At 41.7% G+C, this 26,560-nt stretch overlaps 1 protein-coding gene across 1 annotated transcript in view; it reads right to left on the bottom strand.

Annotated features, from left to right (window-relative positions):
- The window catches only part of FASN (fatty acid synthase), a 43,463-nt gene that overhangs the window by 13,459 nt on the left and 3,444 nt on the right, over positions 1-26,560 (bottom strand). Inside the window, exons 2-29 of the mRNA XM_051797761.1 lie at positions 23,703-23,843; positions 22,758-22,910; positions 21,033-21,206; positions 19,975-20,175; positions 19,416-19,538; positions 18,641-18,756; positions 18,266-18,400; positions 15,476-15,935; positions 14,934-15,121; positions 13,937-14,126; positions 12,437-12,531; positions 11,908-12,042; positions 11,424-11,627; positions 9,774-9,889; positions 9,151-9,326; positions 8,621-8,812; positions 8,252-8,332; positions 7,969-8,154; positions 7,479-7,658; positions 7,062-7,265; positions 5,522-5,832; positions 4,980-5,369; positions 2,975-3,139; positions 2,659-2,777; positions 2,397-2,551; positions 1,856-2,059; positions 703-853; positions 57-235 (exon numbers count right to left, since the gene is read on the bottom strand). Of these exons, the coding sequence (XP_051653721.1) occupies positions 57-235; positions 703-853; positions 1,856-2,059; positions 2,397-2,551; positions 2,659-2,777; positions 2,975-3,139; positions 4,980-5,369; positions 5,522-5,832; positions 7,062-7,265; positions 7,479-7,658; positions 7,969-8,154; positions 8,252-8,332; positions 8,621-8,812; positions 9,151-9,326; positions 9,774-9,889; positions 11,424-11,627; positions 11,908-12,042; positions 12,437-12,531; positions 13,937-14,126; positions 14,934-15,121; positions 15,476-15,935; positions 18,266-18,400; positions 18,641-18,756; positions 19,416-19,538; positions 19,975-20,175; positions 21,033-21,206; positions 22,758-22,910; positions 23,703-23,829 (5,110 nt within the window). The 5' untranslated portion in view covers positions 23,830-23,843. The remainder of the gene's footprint in view (positions 1-56; positions 236-702; positions 854-1,855; positions 2,060-2,396; positions 2,552-2,658; positions 2,778-2,974; positions 3,140-4,979; positions 5,370-5,521; positions 5,833-7,061; positions 7,266-7,478; positions 7,659-7,968; positions 8,155-8,251; positions 8,333-8,620; positions 8,813-9,150; positions 9,327-9,773; positions 9,890-11,423; positions 11,628-11,907; positions 12,043-12,436; positions 12,532-13,936; positions 14,127-14,933; positions 15,122-15,475; positions 15,936-18,265; positions 18,401-18,640; positions 18,757-19,415; positions 19,539-19,974; positions 20,176-21,032; positions 21,207-22,757; positions 22,911-23,702; positions 23,844-26,560) is intronic.

Raw genomic sequence — 26,560 nt, 5'->3', positions numbered from 1 at the left:
ATTTCTTATCTATAACTCTGTATTTTTCCCCATAACTTTGGGCCCTCAGTACTCACCTACAGTAGCAAAGACACGGCAGCCCATGCTCAGGGCAATGGCAATGGCTGCTTGGCCCACACCTCCTGAGCCAGAGTGAACAAGGATACTCTCACCCTTCTTCATACCACCTCGAACCACCAAAGCATAGTAAGCAGTGGCATAAACCACAGGCACTGAAGCGGCTTCTTCTAGAGTCCTAAAGAGCAAAGTGAAAGAGATTCTCTTTAGCCTTAGAAAAGACTAGTAGATTCTCCTGATGAAATTTGCCTTTCTGCAATGGAAAGGCTAAGCTGTTGAGATTGACAACCACTTATACTCTCTGATCTATCATAGGGTAGACTACCACAGTTACCAAGCACAGCCAAGATTCATCATTCTACAAAAATATTTCAGTAGCTAACCAGTAATATAACCAACACTGAAATCCCAGTGTATACTGAAACACATGGAGCTAAGAGCCCCAGAAAGAAATGAGAACCTTGTGCAAGCCACCCACCCACTGTACAAAAACTAGAACTGAACTCCTGCACTGAATCTGAACCAAAATACTACAGTTGCTCCAAACACTATAGCCCTGTTATAATTTCCCATTGAGCAGCACTCAGGTTTGATCACCCTCAGGCAGGAAGGCAAACCTTAACCAGAAAACAGAAGTTGACCTACCAGTTTTCAGGCACCTCCCATAGAAACTTCTTGTCACAGTCTACCACTGTGGCCAGCCCCTTTGCTGGCAGCAATCCCATCACTCTTCTTCCAGTCAGGTCCCGTCCCGAGAACTCCATGCCCAGCATGCATTGCTGCAAAGCCCAGTTACCTGAAAGAACATTAGCACCTTTTATAAAGGAAATTTATCTTCTAAAATCCCTTTACTACAACAGCGGTCCCTGAAAGTCAGAACCCCAGAGACAGAAAGAGTGCTGGGAGTCATCTACTATGTACACAGTTCATAAGTCCCCAGAGTTAACATCTCGCTCCAAGAGTGGCAGGAAAGGACTTAGTCGCATTAAATCTTAAGTCTTTATCCTTGCTGATACTGCTTTAGTTTCCAGTTTTCATCAGAGAAATCTCATGAAAACATCTTGTTTCAGAGGCAATTTTGTCCCTCTGAAAAAGAATGATACATAAACTAGAAAGGATGATCACAGCAAAAATATACTGCAAAACCTGAATTTTTGTAAATTCACATTTTAGGCACTTATGTCACCCACAGAATCATAGAATGGTTTCGGCTGGAAGGGACATTAAGGACCATCCAGTTCCGACCTTTTGCCATGGGCAGGGACACCTGCCAGGTTGCTCAGTCATTAAGGGGAACCCAGCCCTACTCAAGTCACCCATAAGAATCTCCCAATGAACTAAATTTTTACATGTTCTACCCCCTCTCTTTTAAATAGATTTTTAAAACCATTTCATAGACATTACATTAATTCGTAACTTCTATGAAGCAAGGTAACATCATCTCCATTTTGCGGACAGGCAATGACTTCATCGTGCAAAATTTTTCTTCCTTAAAAGCCAAGCATGTTCAGCAGCATGAAACTTCAGCATTCTCACCTTGGTATGTATCCTGTCCATCTCTGAAACTTCCATCAAGTTGTTTTACCTCGCACTTGGTATCTATGCAATGAGGTCAGTAACATTTCCTCAGAGCATGGTTTGTTAATTGTGCCATATGAAAAAAATGGAATTGCATGCTTTCTTGCTGAACTGGCATAACACTTTAGCCAGTACCAAACTAACATTCAAGAGATTATGTGAATTATTTCTAAGACAACAATACGTAAATACATTTCCTTCCACTGTAATTTTAACTCACCAGGGATAGCATCTGGAGAAAGCTTCCCTGTGGCCAGCATAATGTCCCGGAAGTTGAGAGATGCATAATAGACTTTGCAAAGTAAAACATTGGGATTAGTTGTGCGGAAGTGTCGAAGTGGGGAGACAATCCAGTGAAGAGAGGAGAGGTCTCCACGAGTCAGCACATTTACATAGGCGTATTCCGTCAACTCCTGAGGTTGTGCTGCAGAAGAAGGAACAATAAGAACTTACATACATTAACACAGGTACGTGCTTTCCAGAAGGAGTAAATTTCTTGTGTAATTGCTACCTCCTCCTCCATTTGCTCTGCAGAATGCTCTTTCTTACTCTGCAATACTACTGATACTCTAAACAGCCTATCCCTTCTCCTGATATCAGAGTGTGCCACTGTTTGCTCTGAGCTGCAGCAGAGGAATTCAAAATTATCCATTAAAATAATAATAAAAGGTAACTGTAGGAACAATAGCTACTCGTTTTCTATTCAAAGTTCATTCAGATTCAAGACCTTGCAAGCAATCCTCAGACCTTAAAGGAGTTACCTTGCTGCAATGGGAGATGCCTGAAGGAGCCCCACTTTCCATCACGATACACATTCATCACCAGGTCCTTCTGAACAATCTTCTGCATCTCCAGGGAAGAAAGACTTGTGGGTGGGACAGCTGATGAAGAGTTCAAGTTGGAAATGAACACACACCTGGAAGACACCAGTTGTCATTTTGTTTATTTTGGTACAGGCCTGGAAAGAAACTAACACAGAAATACCTCATCTCCCAAATGTGGCTCAAGGGCGTGCTTACATACCTGATTCGGTGGCCTTCTGCTTCAAGGCGGAGGCAGTTCACCATTCCCAAAATTCCTGAGTTCCCACAACTGGTGGCAGTCAACCACACAGGCTGCTCTGATGGGTCAACCAAGACCTCCTACAGGACAAAACCCAAACTGTTTTACCAGGAACCACAAAGAAAATAGATCTCATATCCTTGGCAGAGATGAATAACTTCTATTTTATGAAAAGCAACTGAACATACACACACTCCCATTTTAACATTACTAAATATCTCATTTAGAAAGTATAATGATTTGGAAATTCACATACACAGAACACAGGAATTCTTACCTTTAACGATTCAACCCACTTATAATTGGTCTCATCTATTGGCAGAAAAATGGGTGTTTTGGCAGGGGCTTGCCGGCGACACAGGAAAATAACCGAGCCAAAGAATGACTTCTTCATGGCAACTAGATTCAGTGAGGCTTTGCTGAATAAGTCCTCCCACTGTGCCTGTCAAATCAAGTAAAATAACAATATAAGAGTAAAATCAAGAGTCAATTAAAACTACAAGTCACATCTATACTTCACATTGAGACTCCTTAAAGACAACTTCACCAGAAATAACAGGCCCTCTCCACCTCTTACTTCCTTTTGCTTGAAAACTTGGCATCTGTTCTGTATTGTCTTGATACAAATATATGTTTAATTAACATAACAGTATATTTTCCACATCTAGACTACTCCTTCTTCCCTAAAGGATCTCCAAAAAGCAGGAGTACAAATATATCAAAGCCCTTGTTAGGGAACTAGTCTTAGCACTACCAGGTATACAAAACCCACAGCAGTGACCATGCCGTCAAATCCCACAGGGTATTTGAGTGTGTCTAGCCTATGTCACAAAAGCCCTGTCTGCAGGGAGATGGGGAGAAGTACCCAAACACTAGCAGGGAAGAAGCACCTACATACCTAAGTTACACTGAAATGGTATTTCAGAAAAAAAGAATGAAAATGCATGTATGGTATATCCAGAAACACTTCAGGCTCTGCTATGTGAATGAAAGAAATATGGCTGCAGGCTCTCAGGAAAGCATCCATTTACTTTTCATATGCTAGGCACAAAGCAGCAGAAGTGTGATCCCTTACATCAAGGAGTAGGGACAGCAACTGTATCTAGAAAACTTTGAGAACTATATTAAGTCCTGCCCACTCTTGCCTGCCTTGTATCATTTTCTTTAGAGAAGGTGCATTGGACTCACATATCTTATCTGAGGGATTTGCTAACACCAGGCTACTGACATTTATGACAGATCTATGTTTTATGTTATCATCTTCAGTAGCATCTCGGTGTCTTTTTATCCCCTTCTTTACTGGGGAAGTTGCAAAGTAAAAGATCACCCTTTCTTCTCAAATCTCCTCAAAAAATCTTTGCAAAAAGTAAAGGGCTAGAATCCATATAATTGAAAAATTCAAAATCCAACTACCCACTCCAGAATTATAAACAAAAAACTTAAACTATTAGAAGTGCTACTCTCTTCTTATTATAAAAGAAGAGATCTGAGAGGCTACATTCCCTCAAATCAGGAAGAATAGGAAAGTTCAGTAGAGGCACAATTTCCCATTACTGCTTAGTCTAACAGCTGCCAAGAGAAGGTGATGTCCCACTTCCCACCCTTACTCTTGCCATTCACTCTCCTCCTCTTGTGCTAGCTTTGGCACTAGTTAATCTGCATAACATACTGGTTTGAAGATATAATACAGACACCCTGCTCCCCCTCCCCCAACTTCTCTGGGCTTATTTTACTGCATCTCATTATGGAATCAGATAAAGTGGGAAGGAGGAAGGGAAGAAAAAAGACGAAAGAAGAGTACAAGAGAAAAGTCTTCCTTCCTGGAGCACTTTAATTTTAGAAGAACTTAACTAGTCTGTAAAGTCTCACTCCTAGCAGTGATATCAAAAGGAAGAGGGATATTCTGATACTGAAGCATTTTAGGATCCTACAGTGATAAAGCTGTACCCCACCCAACAATGCAGCACAGTATTTTAACTAAAAAGGAATTGTCCTGGCCACTGTTTTCACACCAGATTAGACAGATAAACACTGACAATGAATAATGTTCAATGCATTAAGAAAGGCTTTCCTGACTGAAGCAACAGTTTACTCTCTCAACCTAATATGTAGTAATTCACAAGTCCTCTCTTCTGAAGAAGTGTTTATTAGATATTTCTGCAGAAGGCTTCAATGGAAAGGTATGGAAGTGACACCTACTCAACATTCACCATCAGAGCTTCTGAAGGCAGGGGACTCCAGGCTACCCACCAAGGAAGTGTTTGCCCTTCCAGGAGGCTTACCTCACTCAGGAAGCTGTGTTTCTGCTGCAGATCTGGGCTTGTAAGGAAACCCACAACTTCCCCAAGAGTTTCTCCTTTAAGAAGGGTGTGTAGCAAAACAAACCCTCCTTCTTTCACTGCAGCTGCCAAATTAGAGAGGATTTCAGTGGTGTTCCCTAGAACACTTGTTGAACAGTTGTACACCACCAAGTCAGCGTTGGTCAGATTTCCAGAAGGAAGGCTAGATGGATCCCACTGGCTAGAGAGAACACCAGCATCTTGCAGCTCTTTTTCATAAGCTGAAAGGTTTTCCAGGACGCGGTCAGTGGCAATGTAGTCCACCTGCAACAGGGGCTGAGTATTCAGAATACTTTTGACACGAGAGAACAGCTGTCCACTTCCAGCAATAGCCTGAGAGAAAAAGAGGAAGGAAAAAGAGAAACCAAGTTGAAACATGAATGTTATCTGAATGATATCCAGAACAACAGAAGCATGCAATCAGCATGCCTTCTAGGAAGGCCTAGAAACACTAGCTACTGTCCTATCCCAGGCCTCCAACTAACCTCTACTATCTTTATCCTATGACTGATCATGTTCTCCACTGCCACATCCAGGCAAGTCTTCAACTCCACAGAATCTAGCAATCCACTGAGAAGAGGGTCATCCTGGAAGTGCATTTTCTCTCGAGTCACAACCTGTTCCAGCTCAGAATGAAGGTTCCCATTCAGTTCCAGACGGCAGATTGCAGCAAGGATATGCTGAAGGCCCTTCTGTTTGGGTGAGGACCCTGTAGCAGCCACTGTAGTGTCTAGTCCAGGGATGACTAGTTTGACCCCATGCACTGCCACCTTAGACTGTAAGTTCTGGATCAGACCTATGGAATAGAAGGGAAAATGAAAGGAAGAGTCAGATTTTGAAAAAAATTTTCTTTTCCTCTTTGCTTCCATTTGCTACACCAGCTGATCAGCACCACAAATTACAGCATCCTCTATCATCAGCCCAGTCACACAGGTACAGTGTATCCTCTGGACATTCACAGGATTATGTATTGTGCACTAGTGGCAGGCCCCAAACAAGTAGGTTTTGTGTTAAGACAAACTAAGCCACTAAAGTTACCTGGGGTAAGAGGGCAACTCACAGAAAACTTCTGATTGACTTAGGGATCCTGTGGAGGGAAATTTTAAGTTTCTGCAGATATAAAAATACTAAAATGCTTTTTTGTTTTATAAATCAATGGGAAAATAGCTCATCCTGACTAATATCAGGAACAGGATTACAAAATATAAAATATTTTTACCACAGCATATGTAAAAAAACTTTTGGGGACAGTATTTGGACACTGCAGGGGAAACTAAGGAAAAAAAGAAAGGGAAAATCTTTGAAATCTATTGCCAAATTTAAGAATAAGCATGAAGACACTTTACCAATATTGAATGATGAAATTACTGTCTCAAGATAAAGCAAAATTCATCACTAGAACAAAAACTTTAAAAAAAGTGGGGTTTTTTTCCCTTTGATGAAAAGGTATTTAAAGTGATGAGCTGAGTGGGTGTCTCCCCATCCAAGAGCACAGTATTTAGCTACCAGTTTCACAACAGACTGAACTGCTCCTATTCTACTGTTGTAGCAAACAATTTTTTTTTGGCATGCTTCACTAAATCACTTTCTCTTTTTGGATATGCTCTTGTGCCCACAATCAAAGGGGAACAAACATACCTATCTTGGCAGTTCACAGGGAAAACCAAAACAAGGTTAAAGACTTGAGGAAGTAAGCTCTCCTGTCAGTGTTTGAAGCAACTAGGTTGGATTTCTCCTAGGTAGGATGTGCCTCTCTACTTGCAGAGAGGGTTGTGCCATCTGACACCATGACTGTTACAGAAGGTAAGATGTCTCTCCTCATGGCTTTTTACTCCTATCTACATCCTAGATATCTCAGGCAGAACTAGTTTCTAGGTTCTAGCACACATACAGAAACAAGACCCCTGCTGAAGTCTTCTACAGAGACCAACACTCATTTCTTGCATGTTCTCAAGTAGTATGAACAGCCACTTCTGTCAGGCTGGAGGATTTCCCTAGTGTGACAAGAAACCAATCCCACTCTACCTTTGCAATGCTCCAGATAGGCATTAAGATGGGCACTGGAAGACAAACAGTTACTCTCGGTGTAGGGCACAAAGCAGAATCTTTCCAGGGTGGGAGGAGTCCGTTCCTGTTGTCGGCGTGGTGCCACAGAAGCATGAAGGCCGTTGATCTGAACACCTCCTGCCTTAAGGCTGTCGAGACAGCGGTCCACAACAACTTCAAAAGCTGAAAGTCAGGAAAGAAAAATAAGTCTGAAAACATAAGTATTTTGTTTCAGGTGATCTGATGAACAGTGCCAGGCTGTTACATGCTTATAGAGCTGCAGAATAGCTTGGAGACCAAGAGGGCCCCCTAAAGTCCATCCTACTACCCAGGAATTCATCCATTCACCCACATGGCAGTCAAAACAACCAGCAAAACTCAAGCATGAGACGTTACCTTCTATATTGTCCTGGTATTGGCACACCTGCTCTTGATGCAGCACTGGGTCAACGCAGACTGAACGAATCCTGGTGGGTAAGCGCAGACTGCGGCCAGGCTCAGCTAAGATCAGCACATGTAGCAGAGTGTCGAGGAAGGTCACCCAGTTCCCATTCCACAGAACCTTCCCTGCGCTTGCTGCAGAAGAGGAATAGAAAGCCTCACTATTTGGTCATTCAACAGATGCCAGAATGTCACTGCTTATTACATGCCAAGTCTGGTGTATGTACCCAGCTTCCCCTGTAAACTCCAACAGTCAGTTCTACATTGGAAATAGAGCACTGGAAAAAGTATTATCAGAATTCCTGGTTGTTCTCCATTATCACAAAAGTGTAATTACCACACAAAGCACAGTCGGGTGAACTGTTAGCACAAATGGAATTAAGAGATCAAATAGTCATCATTACAATATCTATGCTCATCATGCTTCTTTTGAAAGTAAATTCACCTTCACTGTTGCATTCTAGAACACCCTGGAAAGTTGGTCCATAGTTATATCCACGCAGATGCAGCTCTTGATAAACATCTTCTTTCAGGAGCCCCAACTTTGAGCTCATGTCTACTTGAGTCCGAAAGTCATCTGGCTGGTTATGGAAGTTCTTCAGAGCAGTGTTTTCTAGGAGGGAAATCTTCCCTGATGGGCACAGTAACAAGAATAACAATCATTATCCTTGTTCATAAATCATGGATTTTACTAAGACAGTATATACACTTACACTTCCTTCACTTACCACTCACAGCCAGATTCCCATTTCCTGACACCTCAAAACAGCGGGATGCAGGCATGAGTCTTACTTCCAGCTGTACTGATCCTGCAAGAAACATTGAAGACAGGACTGTGAGGTCATTCACTGCTACTATCTTCAAGCAGAACTCTCTTTCACTATCTCCAGACTCACAGTTCACAACATGTAATAAAGGTGACTATAACGTGTACTACTTGACTGTAGAAATTCACTTCTTTGTTCAGTCATGCTGCCCTCTTCTTTATAGTCTCTTTCCTGCATTCCTCCTCACTTTTCCCATGCATTCCTTTCCTCCCACTCCCTTCACCTTCATTACACAGTTTTGGCACAGTTGTGCCAGCATTCCTCACTCACCCTTTTTGGGAAGGATAGTAGCCTGATGAATTGTGACATCTTCAAACATCACAGCCATTTGCTCCATGACCATGCCAAGAGATCGTGCCAGTGTTCGCCAAGCCAGCACCAGGTACCCAGTTGCTGGGTACAGAACTCTGCCATCAATGCAGTGACCAACCAAGTAGTGGTCAGGAGAGTCAGGACTCACATCTGCCAAAGAGTAAAGAGCAGAATAAAAATAATAAAAACACTAATCAAGACATCTTGTCCCCTCGGTGTCTACAACAGGTTCTAGGTGTTTCCCCAACTATCCTGTCTGACAAATGCAGCCCTCAAAACTGCTCTTAGTCTGATTCAGAGTCTGCTCTGTTCATGTTCTTTCATTCCATTTCAGAAATAGATCTGGTTTTTTTTCAATCCAAACCAAACACTAACCTTCAGACAATGGCTTCAAGGATGCTGCTTTGAGTATCCTTTTCTTAGTTTTACAAAAAAAAGCAAAAAACAAAACAACAAACAAAAAAACCACCCCAAAAAGACAAACACACCGATATTGTAGACTGAAGCAGATGCAGAGCCTTTGGAACCTGCTGGAAAGTCTTCAGCTTTTGGAACATCCCAGTCCTGGCTATGGTCCCATTTGATGTATGGAGAAATGAGGGGTGTTCCCACAGGGACAGGGTATTCCACAGATGGGAACAAGTTATTTCCAAAAACGTTTATCCTAGGAAGACAAAAAGAATCAGGATAATGTGGGAAGGGAGGGCAGGGAGAAGGGGGAAAACAAATTGATCATAATACTTAGAGGTCAGGCAGTAATTGGTCTTGGACTCCATGTCTGAGATGTCTCCAAGAGTACCATGAACACTTACTGCAGCCAAATTTGTAATTTTAATAGTCTACAAGATGCGAAGTTTATTTCCAAGAGCTAGTTCCAGACTTCCTAGGCCTTTAAATGGACCTTATCTTTAAAAGGCACCTTCCCAGCCCAAGCAGTCTCTAACCCAAAGGAACACTTCATAAGTGAACGTGTAAAGCACAAATGTACACCCCATTTTTTCCCCAGGTTTCTTGAATGAGTATTTCAATCCTTGTGAAGACATGCATGCTAGAGAAGAGACCTGAATTGCCTTCCATTATCCCACTCACCCTCCTCCCTTAGTCTCCTTACCCAGTTAAATGAATCTTTCCAATCTGTGTTAGGAAGAACTCCAAATTATTTTTGTGCTCTTTCTTCATCAAAGGTAGAATGGTGCAAGTTGGTTTCAAAGTTCTCCTCAAGATAGCCTGGTCAAGTAGAGTCCATAAATCACCAGTGGAAGGCATTACTTATTGTCTCTGAATTTTCCTCTACAGATCTCAAACCATTTATGTTTCTGTGCCAAGAGTTCTGTGCTAGCTGCTAGAACACACACCACTGCAACAGGGAAGAGTACCCTTCCAGCAACCCAAGCTGTTGCACATCTGGTAAAGCAGAACCTACGTAACATTAATGTAATTCCGCTGAAACACAAATATCCCTTTGCCAAGCAGATTGTCAAGTGAAATCAAAAGCTGCATTTAAAGAACTGCAAAGCCACCTTCTCATGTCTCCCACTCGCACACACTCCTTTCCCAGGAGCAGCACTTTCTAGTCTGAAGCATTTTCCAAGCAAAAGCCATTAGATCAGAAAATGCAGCCTTCAACACCTGACCCAATTTCTATCTTCTCTTCAATGGGATCCCATGATTTTTACATGAGAAACAAAAGGGAGGGAAGAGAAAACCGGGACACTTTCAAACCCAGCTGATGAAATCTTAGTCAGTCACTAGTCCAAAATTGTTCAATGATTTTAACATGAAGTAAATAGTCTCTTTATAGAGAAAAATATCTGCCCAATTTAAAAAGTCTGCTCCAAGTCTTGCTTCAAGTCACTTTCAAAGCATAAATAACATGACATAGTAAATATACACTGGATTGAAACTCAAAAGCATTGTATAACTATTAATATTGATTCGCAAGTAACTATTATTCTCCTTAAGACTTTTCTCCTCTTGCATGTCACAGACCAAATAAAAAAGATCAGTCCTTAAGACTTAAGGGACAGGCATAAGACCACACCACTGATCCTGTGGAACAAGTACATCCTAATGCACCTCGTGTTCTGCATTCTCTGCTATGGAGATAATTCCACAAGGATCAATTCTTATTTGTTGGGGAGAAAGGAGTAATGATCAGATCTCATTAGAGAAAGGAGTTTAGAAGAAAGCAAGCTGCTGTAGTCTCAGACTACTTGGTCTAGGAGAAGAGGGGAAAACACCACTAACCAGCCACCACCCTGTAAGACAGAAACGTCAAACCAAATTCAGTTTACAGATGGTAACAGATTTTGTCATAGAGAAGGTCCGTTAAGTCTTGAATGTCTCGCTCTACCCCAATTTTCACATACAACTCTCCATTAGATCCAAACAATGAAATTTTTTTCTTACTCTTTGTGCAGTTTAGAAAGCTGACTGTCAGCTATCTGAAATGCATAGCAATGAATAAAGCAGTAACGTGAATATCTAGATGAGGAAGTGTAGTGTGTTAGGGATTTTTTAATTTTTTTTTTTAAATATTAACATATACTGCCCCCTAAAAAATCGCAAAGAAACAAACAAAAAAATACATTTTAAAACCAGGAAAGGCTCAAAAGTACTGCTGAAGGAAGAAAGCATTCTCAGAATGTTGGGGGGGGGAGAAAGAGAAAAGCAGCAGTACTCCCTAGTCCTCAGACCCCCAATCTCCTTCTTGCAGCAGCATATCAATATAGTATTGTACTGAAACAATCAAATACAATACCTGTAAAAGAGCATGTGGAGCAATCTCTACTACAACGGCGTTCTCTGGAATATGCTTCAAACCTTCATGGAATAGCACTGGATTCACTAGGTTGTTCACATGGTATTCTGCAGAAGAATTCCTGGCCAGATCACTCTGCCACTGAGATTCAGGGATAGATGTACTGATCCATCGTGCTGAGCGAGGTTTAGGGTGTGGAATGACCTACACACAGACAAAGAAGGGGAACAGGATAGAGAACAATATGAAAAACAAAAGCAAGCAGCTCCTCCTTTTTGCAGGCCATTTTTCCCAGCTTGATGGCTAGAACATCCTTCTGCTTGGGGCCAAAGAATTCCAAACATTAGGTCTCACAGAGGTCTACATGCTCTTCAAGAGATTTCCTCTTCCTCCCGAAGAAAGAAGTCCCTTAAGCTCAACATCGCCTACACTCAGCCCAGGTGGCCGAGCACAAGCCCCGTGAGCCCCAGTTTGGCAGCGTTACCTTTCTCAGGGCACGGAGCAGCACAGGGGCAATGGAGGCCATGTAATAGGAGTGGAATGCGACGCCAGCACTGCGAACCTCCTTTGCAAACACACCATCCTGCTTCAGTCTGGCTACAAACTCACTCACGGTGGCCTAAGAAGAGGAATATAAGTGAACTAAGAGAAAAGCACACAACGTTGGGATCTGTATGAGTCCCTGAACTCCACACCCTTCATCACTTGCCACTTAAAAAGAGGAACCATAGCTAGGATGAGGTTATTGCCCTTCTCAGTCTTATAATTTATCACCCACTACATCCATGGCTATAAGAGATATTTTATTACTAGTTTAGAGGCACTAACATCACTTCCTCTCAGAGTATTTGAGTGTGTAAGTTTACACAAAGCACCATGTCCCCTCCACCACTTCAATCCAGCTCCCCTTTACCAGCAGTTGAGCTCTAACTGAGCTTCATGCTTTCTTCAAACCCAAACTTCACAGATCCCAATTACAATCCCAGTACACACTGTATTGGTTCCATGCTCACCAGAGGCCCTGAAACAGTGACAGTGTCTTCAGAGTTGTGACAGGCTGGTACCACATTTGGAGGACAGCGCTGTTTACATTCCTCCCATGTCAGACCTGCAGAAGGAAGACCACAGGACAACAGAAGTGTTTCTAGCTCTGCACTTCATGAGGGGAGGCAACCTTAAACTCCACAGTCACTGTGGTCGATTCAGCACTTTGTAAAATGGAAGGAAAGATATCCTCTCCTCCCTTAAAAGCGATTCTGCAAAAGCCAAGAATATTTAGCCTAGAGCTTTAACATGACATTTATCACAGTGATGTTGAACACATGGACAGAAGGCCAAATCTTTGTACCATCCCTTTAATGAATGGGATGGAGGTAACAGCCACACTTTCAAAGCTACAGAATTGGTTGTTTTGTCTCATGTTGCTCTTAGTTTCTAGGAGTCAAGCTCACGTGTTCTCTCCCCTGTTCTAGCTTGCATTGCTGAGAGTCACAAAGTATCTCTAGGAATCAAGAACTCTAGTGGCATGCTAGCTTAACACATGCAGCATCTGGTCATACATTACATGGATACGAGTCACAGGAAGAACTTGAACTCAACATCAGATTATGAAAAACATATTATATGCAGGACTCCAAGGTAAATTCTTTGGTAAGACTGTAATTTACTTAGTCCTTTGTAATTTTACTTAAATTAAGAAATCTAGGATTGTAACAAGTGATCTAGTCCAACATACTGCATCATACCAGCAACGGCTTTTCTCCTAAGTGTTTCAGTTTTTAATTGACAACTATGTTCAATAAGAAAGAGAAGAACAACAGTGCTACCAATAATAATTTTACTTTTAAACTTGTAAGTCACTATGAAGCCACAACACAAAAAAAAACTACTGCGTCAAAATTTCACCCAACAGTGGGCAAAGCTATGTGACTTACAAAAATACTAGGGAAAGCGTATTCAGGAGAAAGCTTATGCCTAAGTGTTATTAGGCCTAAAGTGCTATAAGTAAGTTCCACTAGCCAGTTGCCCACTACATAACAATGGCTTACTAGCTTCACGTCTCATTATTCTTGCAGACAATCAGAATTTTTTTTTTTAAATACAAAAGAATATATATATATATACACACACACACATACACATCTGTGTGTGCATGATATTTATCTACCAAGAGCTAAAACCCCCAGTGCTTTAGATTTTCACCTTTTAAAGGTGACTAATTATCAGGCCTGTCATTGGTCACCTGACAACCAATCCCTCCATTTCCACTTAAATTTTGGATGGATTACCAAAATTCTGATGTATTGCAGGACACAGATCACTACCATTTTATCAACTTAAATATTTAATAACCTGTTCTACATCAGAAGAAAACAAAGAAGAGGCAACAGTGGCCAAAATTTTACAGAAATTATAGTTTCCATCAGCACTTTTGAGAGACCAATTTTATCCCAATGCCATACAGAAATCGGATGCACTTTCCTGTATCGCTCTTGTGGTAAGGGGATACCTACCAACAGCAGCCATTCCTCCTGGGGGCAATTTGGCCTCTTTGACGCATCGTCCCCGCCAGTAAGCGGCGAGGATGGCTTCTTCATGACTTAGGGAATTGTCTGCATAGCCACAAGCTAGTTCTCCCACTGAGTGGCCCAAAATCCCATCAGGTTGCAAACCTGCAGCTTTCAGCATATCAATCTGAGCAATCTGCAAGGAAGAGTACAATTACTGATTCCATGCCTGAGTGAGCAGGTGTCAGGCCTCAAAGGTACACAGCACCAGCAAGTACATAACAAAATGGTTTTTTGGTACAGACATTCTTGACCTCACTGCTTTCTCTCCCACCGCCCCCTCCCCCCCAGCTGTAGCTCCATCCTACTTTCAAAGCAATCTCAAGAATTGTTATGCTGCTCCACTATTGTTTGGACCCCTCCACAATGTAGCTTTCCACTACACTGGAAAATATGTCCAACAACACGAGGTTGCCAAGAATATTACTCAGGTCTGTACAAAGTTATTCAGGTTATCCTGAATAGGTCTGTACAAGGTAAAAGGCAAGACCAGCTTTCCACATCATTTTGAAAGCTTGTCCTCTAGTTTGTAAAGAAACCATGAATCCCATATTGACACTCAGAATTAAAAAGAGACTTGATTTAGCATCACTTAGTTAATTTGCAGAACAAAATTTAGAAGACACTTAATGGAACGTTGCTCCTTGGCACAAACATTTACATAAAACTTAAAGACGTTCCTTAGTCTCTTAAAAGAAGAAACTGCACTACATATACACAGATACACATGCAAATCAGTTCAGATCTATATTAGCCCAAGCATCTCGCAAATGGCAGAGCCTGAAACTGCCAGAGATATTTCTAACAGCTGCCATTTGCTGATTACACAAAACAAGCTTCCATTAACTGGTATAATGTGTTACCAGCCAGAAAGACACATTAGCAGAACATGTTTATGTGGATTGAGTCCATGACCCCCTTCCACTAGCCATTTGAGTCTTGCCTGAATAGCAGCTAGTCCAACAAATGCATGGACAGTGTCATCAAAAGTGTTCTCATCCGCTTGCAGAAGCAGGTCTGAGACCTTCAGGCCTGTGTTCTTCAAAGCCTCATCTGAACGCGATATAGACTGGCGGAACAAATCCAACTTCATAAGGCTGAGGCCCATGCCTTTCCACTGTGTTCCCATGCCTGTAGGAGGGGCATGGAGAAAGTGAGCGTTAGTAACACCCCATAACAGGATCAGACATCACACACTTGCTCTGGCAGTTAAAGAACTCTAAGAGCAAAACATTGCACCTTTCAAATATCCTCCAAATTAGGCACTGCTTATTATTTTTTCTAGACTTCGCTATCATCAGAAGATAGTTAAGTTGGAAAGTTTTCATAAAATACAGGAAACACAAGTCTCCTAGACACATTGCAGAGTTGCAAAATATCTCCTCGTGCTATAGTGGAAAACAACATTAGAGCACAGAATACAACTGCTCAAGCCCCAGATCTACAGAGGAATGGAGAAGCCTTGACCCAGTACTGCACACCTACCTGAGCAGATGTACCAGAGTGGTCTACCAGATGCTTGAACTTGCTGAACCTCTTTGATGTCACTCTCAGTGCCAACCAGCGTGTAGCCCCTGTAGGGCATGGAGGACACAGGAACTGCAGAGATATCACTGAGCAGGCTTACAAATGGGCTGCATCCTCCATGTTTTCTGCTCTCTTGAATTAGTATTTCCACAGCTTCCTGGGTTCTGCCAGAAATTTGAACCAGTCTTGGCATGTTACAACTCTCCAGTGGCTGGTGTTTGTTCTTATTTGGCCTCAGAATGACATGAGCATTAGCACCTCCAAAGCCAAAGGAGTTGATACTGACAAGGCCACCTTTCACTGGTGTTGGTTTACAAACCACCTCCAAAGTGCCATCTTGTAAGGCAGGAATATCTGGATTTGGGGTACTGAAATGAAGATTTGGAGCCCACAGCCCATGTTCCAGAGAGAGAATGACCTGAAAGGAAAAACAGTGTTCTGTGCTCCACGCTGTCTTGTGACAAACATTCTTTTGTTGTTATTGGTTTCCTACAAATGACCATGTAGCATACACTAAAGCAGTTCTCTATGTTTGGATAAAGGGACATTTCATAGAATAGCATTATTGATGTTACTGCGGTAGTACCTGTTCCACCTAGGCAAATTTTAAGTCCATGCAGGAAGTCAGCAGGGAAGATTAGCACAGTAGCTTTAAGTTTAGCTTCCAGACCCTTTTTTAACTGGAAAGCCAGGCAGTCTTGCTGGAAAAGCAGCCTGGGTACTAAGACTATCATGTCTTCCTTCTCCCTTATCAGATCCCATCCCTTCATCACATTCCACTTAGTCCCTCCCCAGTCACACACAATCACAAATGCTCTTCCTTATCACAAGGAAGTACTTCTACTTCTGCCTTGCTGCAAAAGAATCAAACTGGAGTACTGGTAAAGGAATTTGCTTGCTGCTTTACACCCATTTGTTGTCTTCTCAATCCAAAAAAGCAAGAACAGCAGACTGGTCAGAACGGGCAGAGCAAAAGGGAGGTACAGAAACAGCATAAGGAACAGACTATCTGTGCCAAAAAAGCAAGAGCTCCGTTCTCTCATCAGCATCTCTACATACAGCCCATGACACCAAGCCCACACTCCTCTGTGGCACAAGCCCAGCAAGTCACAAACTACAAGGCAAGCTGCAAACACTCTGTGCTCTTCATCACCCCATCACTCAGTTCCTTCATCACCCCAAAATGGTCAGAGAAAGAGATTCTGGTTTGGGAACTGTTCTTCCAAGTTGACTATCAGATATGGCAGTTTACCTGGGAGAAAACCAGAATAAATATACGATTTCAACTCCAGTCAATGTGGTTAAAGCTGCTGTCTAAGTGTTTTCATGCATACTGTCCTATACTTACAATCCTATGCACTTTGAACCTGCTGTTGCTTTACACTGCACACATATTTTTACTCTTAAATCTGCCGTGGTTTCTACATAAGTTTGAATGTACAGTACAGTGAGTGTAGTTCAAAGGTGCAGGTGAGTTTTGACTAAAGTGGCCTCGGCAAGCCCTAGTTTCATTCCTACCTATCCATACAATTAATGGATTCTCTTCAAGTCTGAAATCAGATACTTTCAAGATCTATTTTCCTGACATTTCACATAGGAGCATTTTATGGAATTCTAGAAGAAAACATTTAAAGAAACTGCAGACTTCCCAAGACAGTTACTGTCTAAGAGACACTGGGTTTGTGGTGTAGCGGTGAGGGAAACAGTGCCTCAAACTTATCCTGTCCTGAGAGATCACAGGAACACACTAAACAAACTGCTTATAACATACAACAGTATGGACTGAGAAGTTTATTTTATGACTCAGTTATCATTCCTTCTATGAAGAATGTGTCAGTTAGAGACAAAGGTGCTAAAAAAAAAAAAAAAAGTAAACTTCCCTCTACAGACAGACAGACACTGCTGTCTCCATGATTTGCAGATGAAGCTATTCACAGGAAGTTGTATGTATTCAGGTCACAGTAACCACTTTGAAGAGCCTAAAATTGTAGCAGTGGCAGCGTACGTGACTTCAGTTTGCGTGGTTCTATGGTAATAGGCTTACAAACAAGTGTGAACATTAGCTAGCTCTCTGCTAAGCAGTTTAGCAGCCAGAGCCAATAGATGACTGTCTGCCTAGAGCAGTAGATAGCAGGCTCGTTGCTAAGACAGACAGTTATTCAAGCTGGTAGCCTCATCCCAAAGAACTCACCTGGCTTCATGCCAACCTAAGAGAGAAGAGGAAGAAATGATACAACCCCAACAAAAAGCCAGAAGGATCAGCTGCTCTTTTGCCACTGAAAGCCCACACTGCCTCTCATCTGTGGTCACTGTCAACTACTCCAAACATCGAAAGCTCTCCACTTGTATGTGCCTCAAACCTAAATGACTTACAGCAGAGTTCTGTTGGAAGGTCCAGCGTAAGGATCAATGAATGATAAATAAGGATTAACAAAGGGATCCCAAAGCCTTTATACTGAGCAGAGTTATGCTCCTGTAGAATTCAGTAGGAAGGGGGAACTGAAGTGTGTATGCACACAGCAGAGGGCCACCTGGGCATTTGTGGTTTGCAGAATAGCCACCTGAGCTTTTGCAAGCATTGGCATGTGGAGCAAGTAGTTATTAAGAAACATCCAAGTTCTTATCATCACAAGTGAAGATTTTATCCTGAATCACTGTAAATTTTCCATAAAACAAAAAAACCTTTAAACCAGTCACACTGTTGTGTTCCCCATTTTCCCATATTTTCTTTCTCAAGCCCCCTGTTACCTTGGCTAATGCCGCAAGCCCAGAGGCAGGCTCTGGATGACCCATGTTTGACTTGGTTGATCCAATCAACAATGGTTTCCTCTCACATTGACAGAAGACATTTACAATGCCATTTACTTCCTGTGGATCTCCAACCTAGGATGAAGAGAATCAGAATGGCTATCAGCTAGCACTTCCAAAACATACCACAAAAGAGAAATTGGAAAGATTATGGTGTTTGGGTAAAATCCAGAAGTGGTGAAACAGAACATATTCTACTAACTGGCAGAAGGGAAAAAGATTTCACTTTGAGAAAACAACAAATAATTAAATGGAAAAGTGCGGCAAGTGATGCAAGGGAAGCAAACGTGGCAAACCCAAAAGGGCCATGCTGACCTTGGTGCCTGTCCCATGAGCTTCAACATACTCCACTTCTTCAGGTTTGACACCACATTCCATGTACAAAGATCTGACCAACTGCTGCTGCATCTCTCCAGATGGGAATGTCACACCTAGGATCAAAATAGCTGTCAATTCCTCTCTCTATCAGGTACTTCCTGTAATGATTTTAGCACTCTTTCAATTGCTTGGGACTATCACATCCAAAAAAACCCCCAAAAAACCAACTATAAAGACTTTTTCAGAATTTATATCATGTCCTTAACACCAAACACAATAAGCCTCTCAGGCTCTTTGTAAGAAGAGCAGAGAAGTCAGAAATAAGCCTAAAGCAATGGCTTAGACTAGGGTGGAAAGACACTGATTAACAGAATACTAGGAGATGTATAGATTAAGCAAAACATGTGAAATTTAGTGTCTCCATAACTGGAGAGCAGGAGAAGTTGGACAACAGTAGGACAGTCATAACACTACCAAAATTTCTACCATCAGTGCAGAAGTTACTGCAGAGATGTCCTGAGGAAGGCTGAACTAGCAACAGAACATTGATGTTACTTCATACTGTAGAAACCACCACTTCTCTCCTTCAACTTCTTTACAAAATAGGGCCCTGAACTTTGCACTATCAAAACAGAAAAAGAAAAATCTGCACAAACACTAAAAAACATTTACACACCTAAAGAAGAACCCTACAACTGTCCATTTTTGATGACAAAGACTCACGACTGAACAGTTCTCTTGGTATCTCACTTTTCAGCAGCTCAAGACCTACCTTGCTCCTTAAAGCCATCAGTGTTAATTCCAGCATTTACTATTGTGGCATAGATCCGCTTAGCCATAGATCTCTTGGTCAAAAGAACAACGACAGCAGCTTCAGAGCGACAATATCCATTTCCTGAGAGCAGAGAGAGAAGAATGAGTCTCTAAGTCTGCTCTGCTTTGTAAAATGTTGCAAAACACTACTGCAGTAAGATTATCTCATTCCTGAGCTACCGCTTACAATAGACTCCTTTGAGAATATGACATATCTATTTCTTTTTAAAAAAAAAATTCATGTCCTAGAAAAAAGGCACAGTGCTCATCACAAATGGTAATAGAAAGTTTCCATCAAGAGACAGCTATTTCTTCTCCCCAGTGGCAGAGGAATGAACCATGCAGTGTCAGTTTCTTCCCCACATGCAACACAGATCAGGCCCAGGGTATGTCCCAAACAGTGCACCTCAGAACAACTACGAGGCCAGCTCCTTGCTGTACCGAAAGAGTAGTTGCTCATAGACTCCACAATAAGTTTCTCTCATGCAATGTGACAAGCTTGTGTAGTAATGCCTTACCTGAAACATCAAAAGCCTTGCAGGCACCATCAGGACTAAGCATACCCAGTTTCATGAACTGCACAGATGTGTTGGGTTTCAGCAGGAGGTTGACCCCTCCTACTAGGGCTGCACTGCACTGTCCATGATGAATTGCCTTAAAAGCGTTTTCCAGAGCGACGAGACTAGAGGAGCAGGCTGTGTCAATAGTTAAGCTTGGTCCTTAAGGAACAGAAAAGGGAAAATAAAAACCCTTAATTTTCTAGATTGTTCTCTAAAGACTACAGGATGTGATCACAAGAGAAACATATTAAAATGAAGTTAAGTAAGAGTTGCTTCAGAATATAACAGGTTCACTTGATGCAATGGGAGACAAGAACCACCATCTCTGCCTGCTTACTAGGTAACGCATGAGAAAGGTGGGAAAAAATTATGAACAGATTGGCCTTAAGGGCATTTTTTTAAATTCTGTCTCTCCATCAAAAAGAGATTATAGTTTCACAGGCAGGTCTCATCTAATTCTCCATTCTAACAATAGAATGCTCTTCCTGGTGCTACCCTTGCCATTATCTCTGTTCTCTGCTGCTCTGCAAATCAATTCCCATCCCTCCACTCTCTTCAAAACCATACATGGATTGAGCCACGTCTGTGCCTTCAATCACATCATTCTGGTGGCTCTCCTACTTCTTCCACTTTACTCAAAAGGAGTCAACTGGTACAGTCAGTTTGTCTCTGGGCTATCTGACTTCTACATAGCTTGATACCAAATAGCAGTCTAAAGGTCAGAAAGGACCTAGATCTTTTTTATGAAGGCCTTCTGACATGACCATCTTTCAGGTGAACACCAGCTATGCCCAGCAGCAGTAGCTGAGTTACAAGGCCTTACAATGAGTCTTATCTTAAAGATACAATATATTTTTTACTTCTCATATGCCTCCTTGCAACAGTTACATGCTACTTTCTCTTTCCAAAAGGGGACTACGCCATCATAACCATCCCACTCCTCTACAGCAACTGTGGTACAATCACGCTGAAATTGCAATTGCTGATTAGCATCAACAGGTTTGGGGGGCACTAACCTGTAAAGTCAAAGAAATAGGAAATCCTGTTGGCAAGCATAGCACGCTGGCAGCCAGTCATACTGTATCCCAAAAGCTCTTCTGGATCTTGGCTAAGGGCTTCAGCAGCTTCTGACCCGCTGGCACCAATCCATACACCTGTGTCTGTGCCACGGAGGGTGGCTGGATTAATACCTATGGGGACATCGGAAGGTAGATTACAGTAAACAAACTTATAATGAGGGGTAAACTGGGGAGATATCAGGTACACTGGCACCAGTTCACCAAATACTATTTATTGTCCTTTTCGAGCAGGCCAGCAGCATTGTTCCCTACCTTTAGTAACTTTTCACCTGTTTCAACTGCAGACCTTGCAAGTCTTACTTGAGTCCATCAGAACTTCAGTATTGGCTTTTGATCAGAACATATTGTACCCTGACAAAGCTTTTCAGCCCAGCTGGGCATTGCCAGAATCTTGTGTAAAAAAAGTGTATAGACTATGAAAGGCAAAATGCTGATGGAGAGAAGCTAAGGGCCGACTTCCAATACAGAAAAAAGGAGCTAAATGAAGGGGAGAAAAATCACAGCACTTGGAATGTCATGTGAGCACATAAATATCTATCTCTAGCCACACACAACACCCAGATCTGGAGTACAAGACAGAAATGAAAATTCTTAAGGACAAAAAAAGCCAACAACCAGAACAAGAAACAACTTTGCTTAAAAAAACACATAGCAAGCTCAACTGGCAGAAATCTCTATTGCTTCTTCTCTGTACTTCAGGAGTCCTGAAGACAAACAGAATATTCAATCTCCAGACTGAGGCTCAGCAGTAGAGGAGCAAGAGTTAATTTTAATAAGTCATACAATCATAGGATGTCAAGGGTTGGAAAGGACCTTAAAGATCACCTAGTCTCAACCCCCCCTGCTATGGGCAAGGACACCTCCCACTAGATCAGGTTGCTCAAGGCCTTATCCAACCTGGCTTTGAACACTGCCAGGGTTGGGGCATCCATAACCTCCCTGGACAACTTGTTCCAGTATCTCACCACCCTCACAGGAAAGAATTTCTTCCTGATATCTAATCTAAATTCCCCCTCTTTCAATTTGTACCCATCACTAGTCAGTACTAGTGAGGTGGTTCCAACTTTTCCCCCCATGTGCTTCTTATGTTCTGATGTGAAACTGATTAACAGGAAGAATAAACTTCTTGGCTCTGTGGATAAGTAACTCAAAAGTTCTTCTATTACCGCCAGTGTTTTGAGAGAAGCTGCTCTTTCTGAAAGCACACTTCCTGGGAAAACTTTCTATAGAAAAAGATGAACCTGGCCAATGGACAGGAATACATCAGGCCATCTTCATTCTTTTAGACTATGGATGTGAATTCTAACCAAGTAACCTTCCTTTTGCATTACAAATTCGCCTCTTACAAAGGAATTCTTATGGAATACTAGGGTAGAGCAAAACACAGAAAAGCTCTAGAACTGCTGACTGTTTAAGCGATTCTGTCATACTGGTTGTATCATATGATGCTGGTACAGATTTGCTGGCAGTCAGCACAGATTTCCTGGTTTGCATTCCAGAGAAAACAGCTTTGTTCTAGCCCCCGTAACTAGGTCTTTGGTCTCCTCTCTAATGTGATGGCTTTCTCACGTTAAGAGTTTTCATTACACAGTTGCATGTCTACACCTGTTGCACAGAGAAAATAAAGCATAATTCTCCCTCTTCAGTCATTCATCTGCTCACCTCCATCCAAAATAGCTTCATACGAAACTTCCAACAGCAAGCGAAGTTGAGGATCCATTGTATGAGCTTGTTTGGGATGAACCCCAAAAAAAGATGCATCAAATTTGCTTATGTCCTTGAGCTTTCCATTTCTCTTGGGCAGTCCATAAATTCCTGAGAAGAAAAATTCAACACTGAGTCACAGAATACAGCTGAGAGACAGTTACGGAATGACCACAGTTGATTCCTGATTACACAGGAAACCTCACTGCCCTGTGCAGTAGCCAGAGTGCTGCATGAGCATCTACTGACCCACCTCATCTGGAAATGAGAATCCTGCATTAACAAAACCAATTGTAATTTTTAAGACTCTCCTGGATATAGCAGCAAAAGACATCTACCTAGTTTAAACACTTTTGCTTTGGCAAGTTGTACCAAGTACATACAGTGTTCAAATCAGTGGTTCCAGTTGGTCCCCAGCTAGAGGAAAAACAAAAGCTGTTTTTGACTTCTGCAAATCACTAGCTTGAATTGGGTAGACATGTGCCTAACACTTCAAAATGACAATCACACAAAACAGAACATTGTGAAAAGTCATAAATCACAGCACTGGAGTCCCTGTGCTACTTCTGAAACCAGAAAAATGTCAGAGTCATCTTACTGTCACAGCTACCGACAGCAGGTATAGGATTCATGTTGCCTATCTGCTCTGCCAAGAGTGCTCTTTTCTTTGAAAGTAAGCTACACAGAATTTATAAGGTACTACTGCATGGGACATGACATTATAAAACGGATTACGAGAGACCATCACAAAAGTGTTCTGTTCTTCAATTTCTTGATGATATATCAGAAGTTAGTTCAGCTCTGGCAGGGTTTTGCATCTCATAAATCCTTTCCTTTCATAGGATAATTCCTCTAAAACACTCAGAACCCAAGGTTCCCAAAGGAGGGACAACAAGCACTCACCTGGTTTCCACCTCCGATCATCCTCTGTGACCATATCAACTCCATTAAGCAGGTTCTCCCAAAACTCTTGCAAGTTCTCAGATTCTGGCAGCTTTCCTGCTATGCCTGCAATCACCACGTCCTCCATCGCTTAACTTCTCCCTGTTGTTGAGGTGTATAAAGCAGTAAGACTAGTAGGATTTCACACAGAGGAAAGTATATGTGTCTAGTGTTCCTAACATGTTGTGACAAACAAGCGTATTTGCAGGAGAAACACCCACACAGGAACAGCCTATGGAGTCTCTACTATTAAAAAAAAAAATAAATTATATCCCGACTAATCAAACAGACCGTAAGATCCACGAGGTTGACAAGGATGAGAAGACTGATCCTGAAGGAACATCAGGCTCTTTGAGAACCACCAGCTTCTACATGACAACCAGAAAATGAGTAAGTCTACCTCTACTAAATGCAGAGTCCTCTATGAAGTCAGCAGAGAAGAAAGATTAACATGCTGGAGCAGAGGTGGGTGGAGAAATTATGAAATGTACATAATAAAATACATAATTACAAGGCAAACCTAACAGGTAGCAAAACAAGTTCTACAATCATTCCAAAGGTAAATGCTAACTTAAGTATCAATAATCAAAAGATCTGTTGGAGGGGGAAAAAGAAACTCCAGACAAACAAAAATAAAAAATCCCACAGAACCAACTCCCAAAAATAAACAACACAACCTTAAACAGCTGCCCCAAAAAACACCAAGCAAACAAAAAAACCCATCAAAAACAAACAAAAAAGCCCAGGAAAAAAACCCCCCAACCCAACCAACTAAAAAGAAAAAGCCCGCACAGAGAGGAGAAAACCCAACACAGAGCACAATAACTACAGCACAATTTAGCATAATTTTAAATGCCCAAATCAAAGAAGTAGGTTTACATCTAAAGAGTTTGCTAATTGGATGCTGCACTGCCACACTGCACATTTAGAGGACTGGGAATGTGGCACTGACAGAGGGTGGTGCTTTAAGTTATGGCTTGGCAGAACAGATCTGGATTACAGATGGGATGAAAAAGCTCAGCTGCTGGCCCAAGAAATTTGCATACAAAGACCCTAATCTCAAACACCACAAAAGAGCATCTCTCTGAGAACCACCAGCTTCTACATGACAACCAGAAAATGACATAACACAGCATGGCAGGGCACCTATACCAGACCACAACACCAAATGATAGCTCATATATTACACTCCATTATTTCCTATTACACTAAAATATATTAACAACTAAGCAGAGAGAAGGTAAGTTAACCTGATGTTTCAGTTAAATTCAAATTACAATTTAAGATCCTAAGTAGATAAATTAAAGTAGGGGAGGGAAGGGGAAAATACCCATATACATAGGGGAGGGGTTTAATATAAAAATAAATAAAAGTGTTGTTGCAGGAACCAAAGAGGTAGTAAGCATTCACAGTACTTCCTTAAATAATCCTTCTGGTAAGTAGAGGCCAAATATTTTTTAATGTGTAGGATTTTAAACAAGTAACAACCACAAAGAAAACTAGGTATTTAAACACCTACAAGTCTGTCTTAACTTTGAAAGAAAAAGTTTGCTTATGAGAGAGCTGAAGTTTGACTTCCATGAGGTATTATGCTCCATGGTGCCATGTAGGCACTTTGCTTAAGTGGTGCTGGGGCTTGATCATCTTCTCCAAAATACAGCACTAATGGGTACTCTCTGTTGAGCACTTCGTAACTGTTTTTCCAACCCAAGATGTTTCATTTGGGTATTGTTTTGCAGCCTCTTCCAGGAGTTCCTAATGCTTTTCAGCAAGAAATGGGCCTCTCTTCCATCCACACATTACATTGCTCAGGAAACGTAACGCCTTCTCGTAGCTGGAAGAGACCACTGGGGTGTGCAGAAGGAAAGCAAAGCACTCTGCTCAGCTGAGCTCTGGCTCTGCCAGAATACAACACCACAGAGGCTGCCTGATTTCCTTCACCCTTCTTCTTTCCTTCAGCAATTATCTTGATTCAGATCTGTGGAGTAACTGTGGAATTATGCAACCAACACCTAACACTGAGGCAGAAGGGATGGTTACCTCACCCAGTTCATTCCTTCTGGGAGCAGAAACAGAAGTGCTTCCAAAAGGACATCTGGGATTTCTAGGTCCTGTGCTAAACACCCAAATGACAGAAGGTCCATTCCACTCTGGTTGTTCGTTTAAAAAGGGAAACACTAAGGGTCAAATTGAGCAAGGCCCTTACTGAGAAACTAGTCCCCAAAACTTAAGTTGGTAGTAACATGTTCAGTCCACTTTGTGCTGAAGAGAAGCACCACTCACATAAAACTAGTAAGTCAGTTGTATTGCTGGCCTTACCACTGTACCTGTAAAACCCAATCAAGCGCAATAACTCTGCTACACATTCAAAATTTCGGTGCTGGGGGCAGGGAACAAACAGATCTCATGCACAAAGCAATTCAAGCTTAAGACAAGAAATATACAGGATGATAATTTAATTACAATTAAATTTTATACCTCAGCTCTTTGGGTGATGATCTCTAAGGAGATAAATATAATTTCTATTTCAGGGGACTGAGAGAACACTCCTGGGATTGTTACTTCTCATCCCACATCTTTTCCTCGAGTATCAGAAAAACTCCATCCAGGTACGGCCAATTGACAAAATGTTCCTCTGAGACAGTGAAGTAATAGAATTCATAAGCAAAACAATTTTGGCCAACATGTTATGAATGTAGTTGAGCAAGACTGTGTCAAAGGTGGATAAAAAGATGCTGCAGTAATCAAAATCAGAAGAACAAGAGCCAAGAAGTTAATTTTAGCAGGGTGAATGGGTAAGAAGAGCCACAACTTAAAGA

This window comes from Manacus candei, unplaced genomic scaffold (genome assembly GCF_025592945.1).
Source record: "Manacus candei isolate 608988 ecotype Guabito, Panama unplaced genomic scaffold, ASM2559294v1 h1tg000047l, whole genome shotgun sequence".
NCBI classification, from domain to species: domain Eukaryota; kingdom Metazoa; phylum Chordata; class Aves; order Passeriformes; family Pipridae; genus Manacus; species Manacus candei.
The sequence above is the reverse complement of the archived record's forward strand: the minus strand, read 5'-3'. Positions and strand labels throughout refer to the sequence as shown.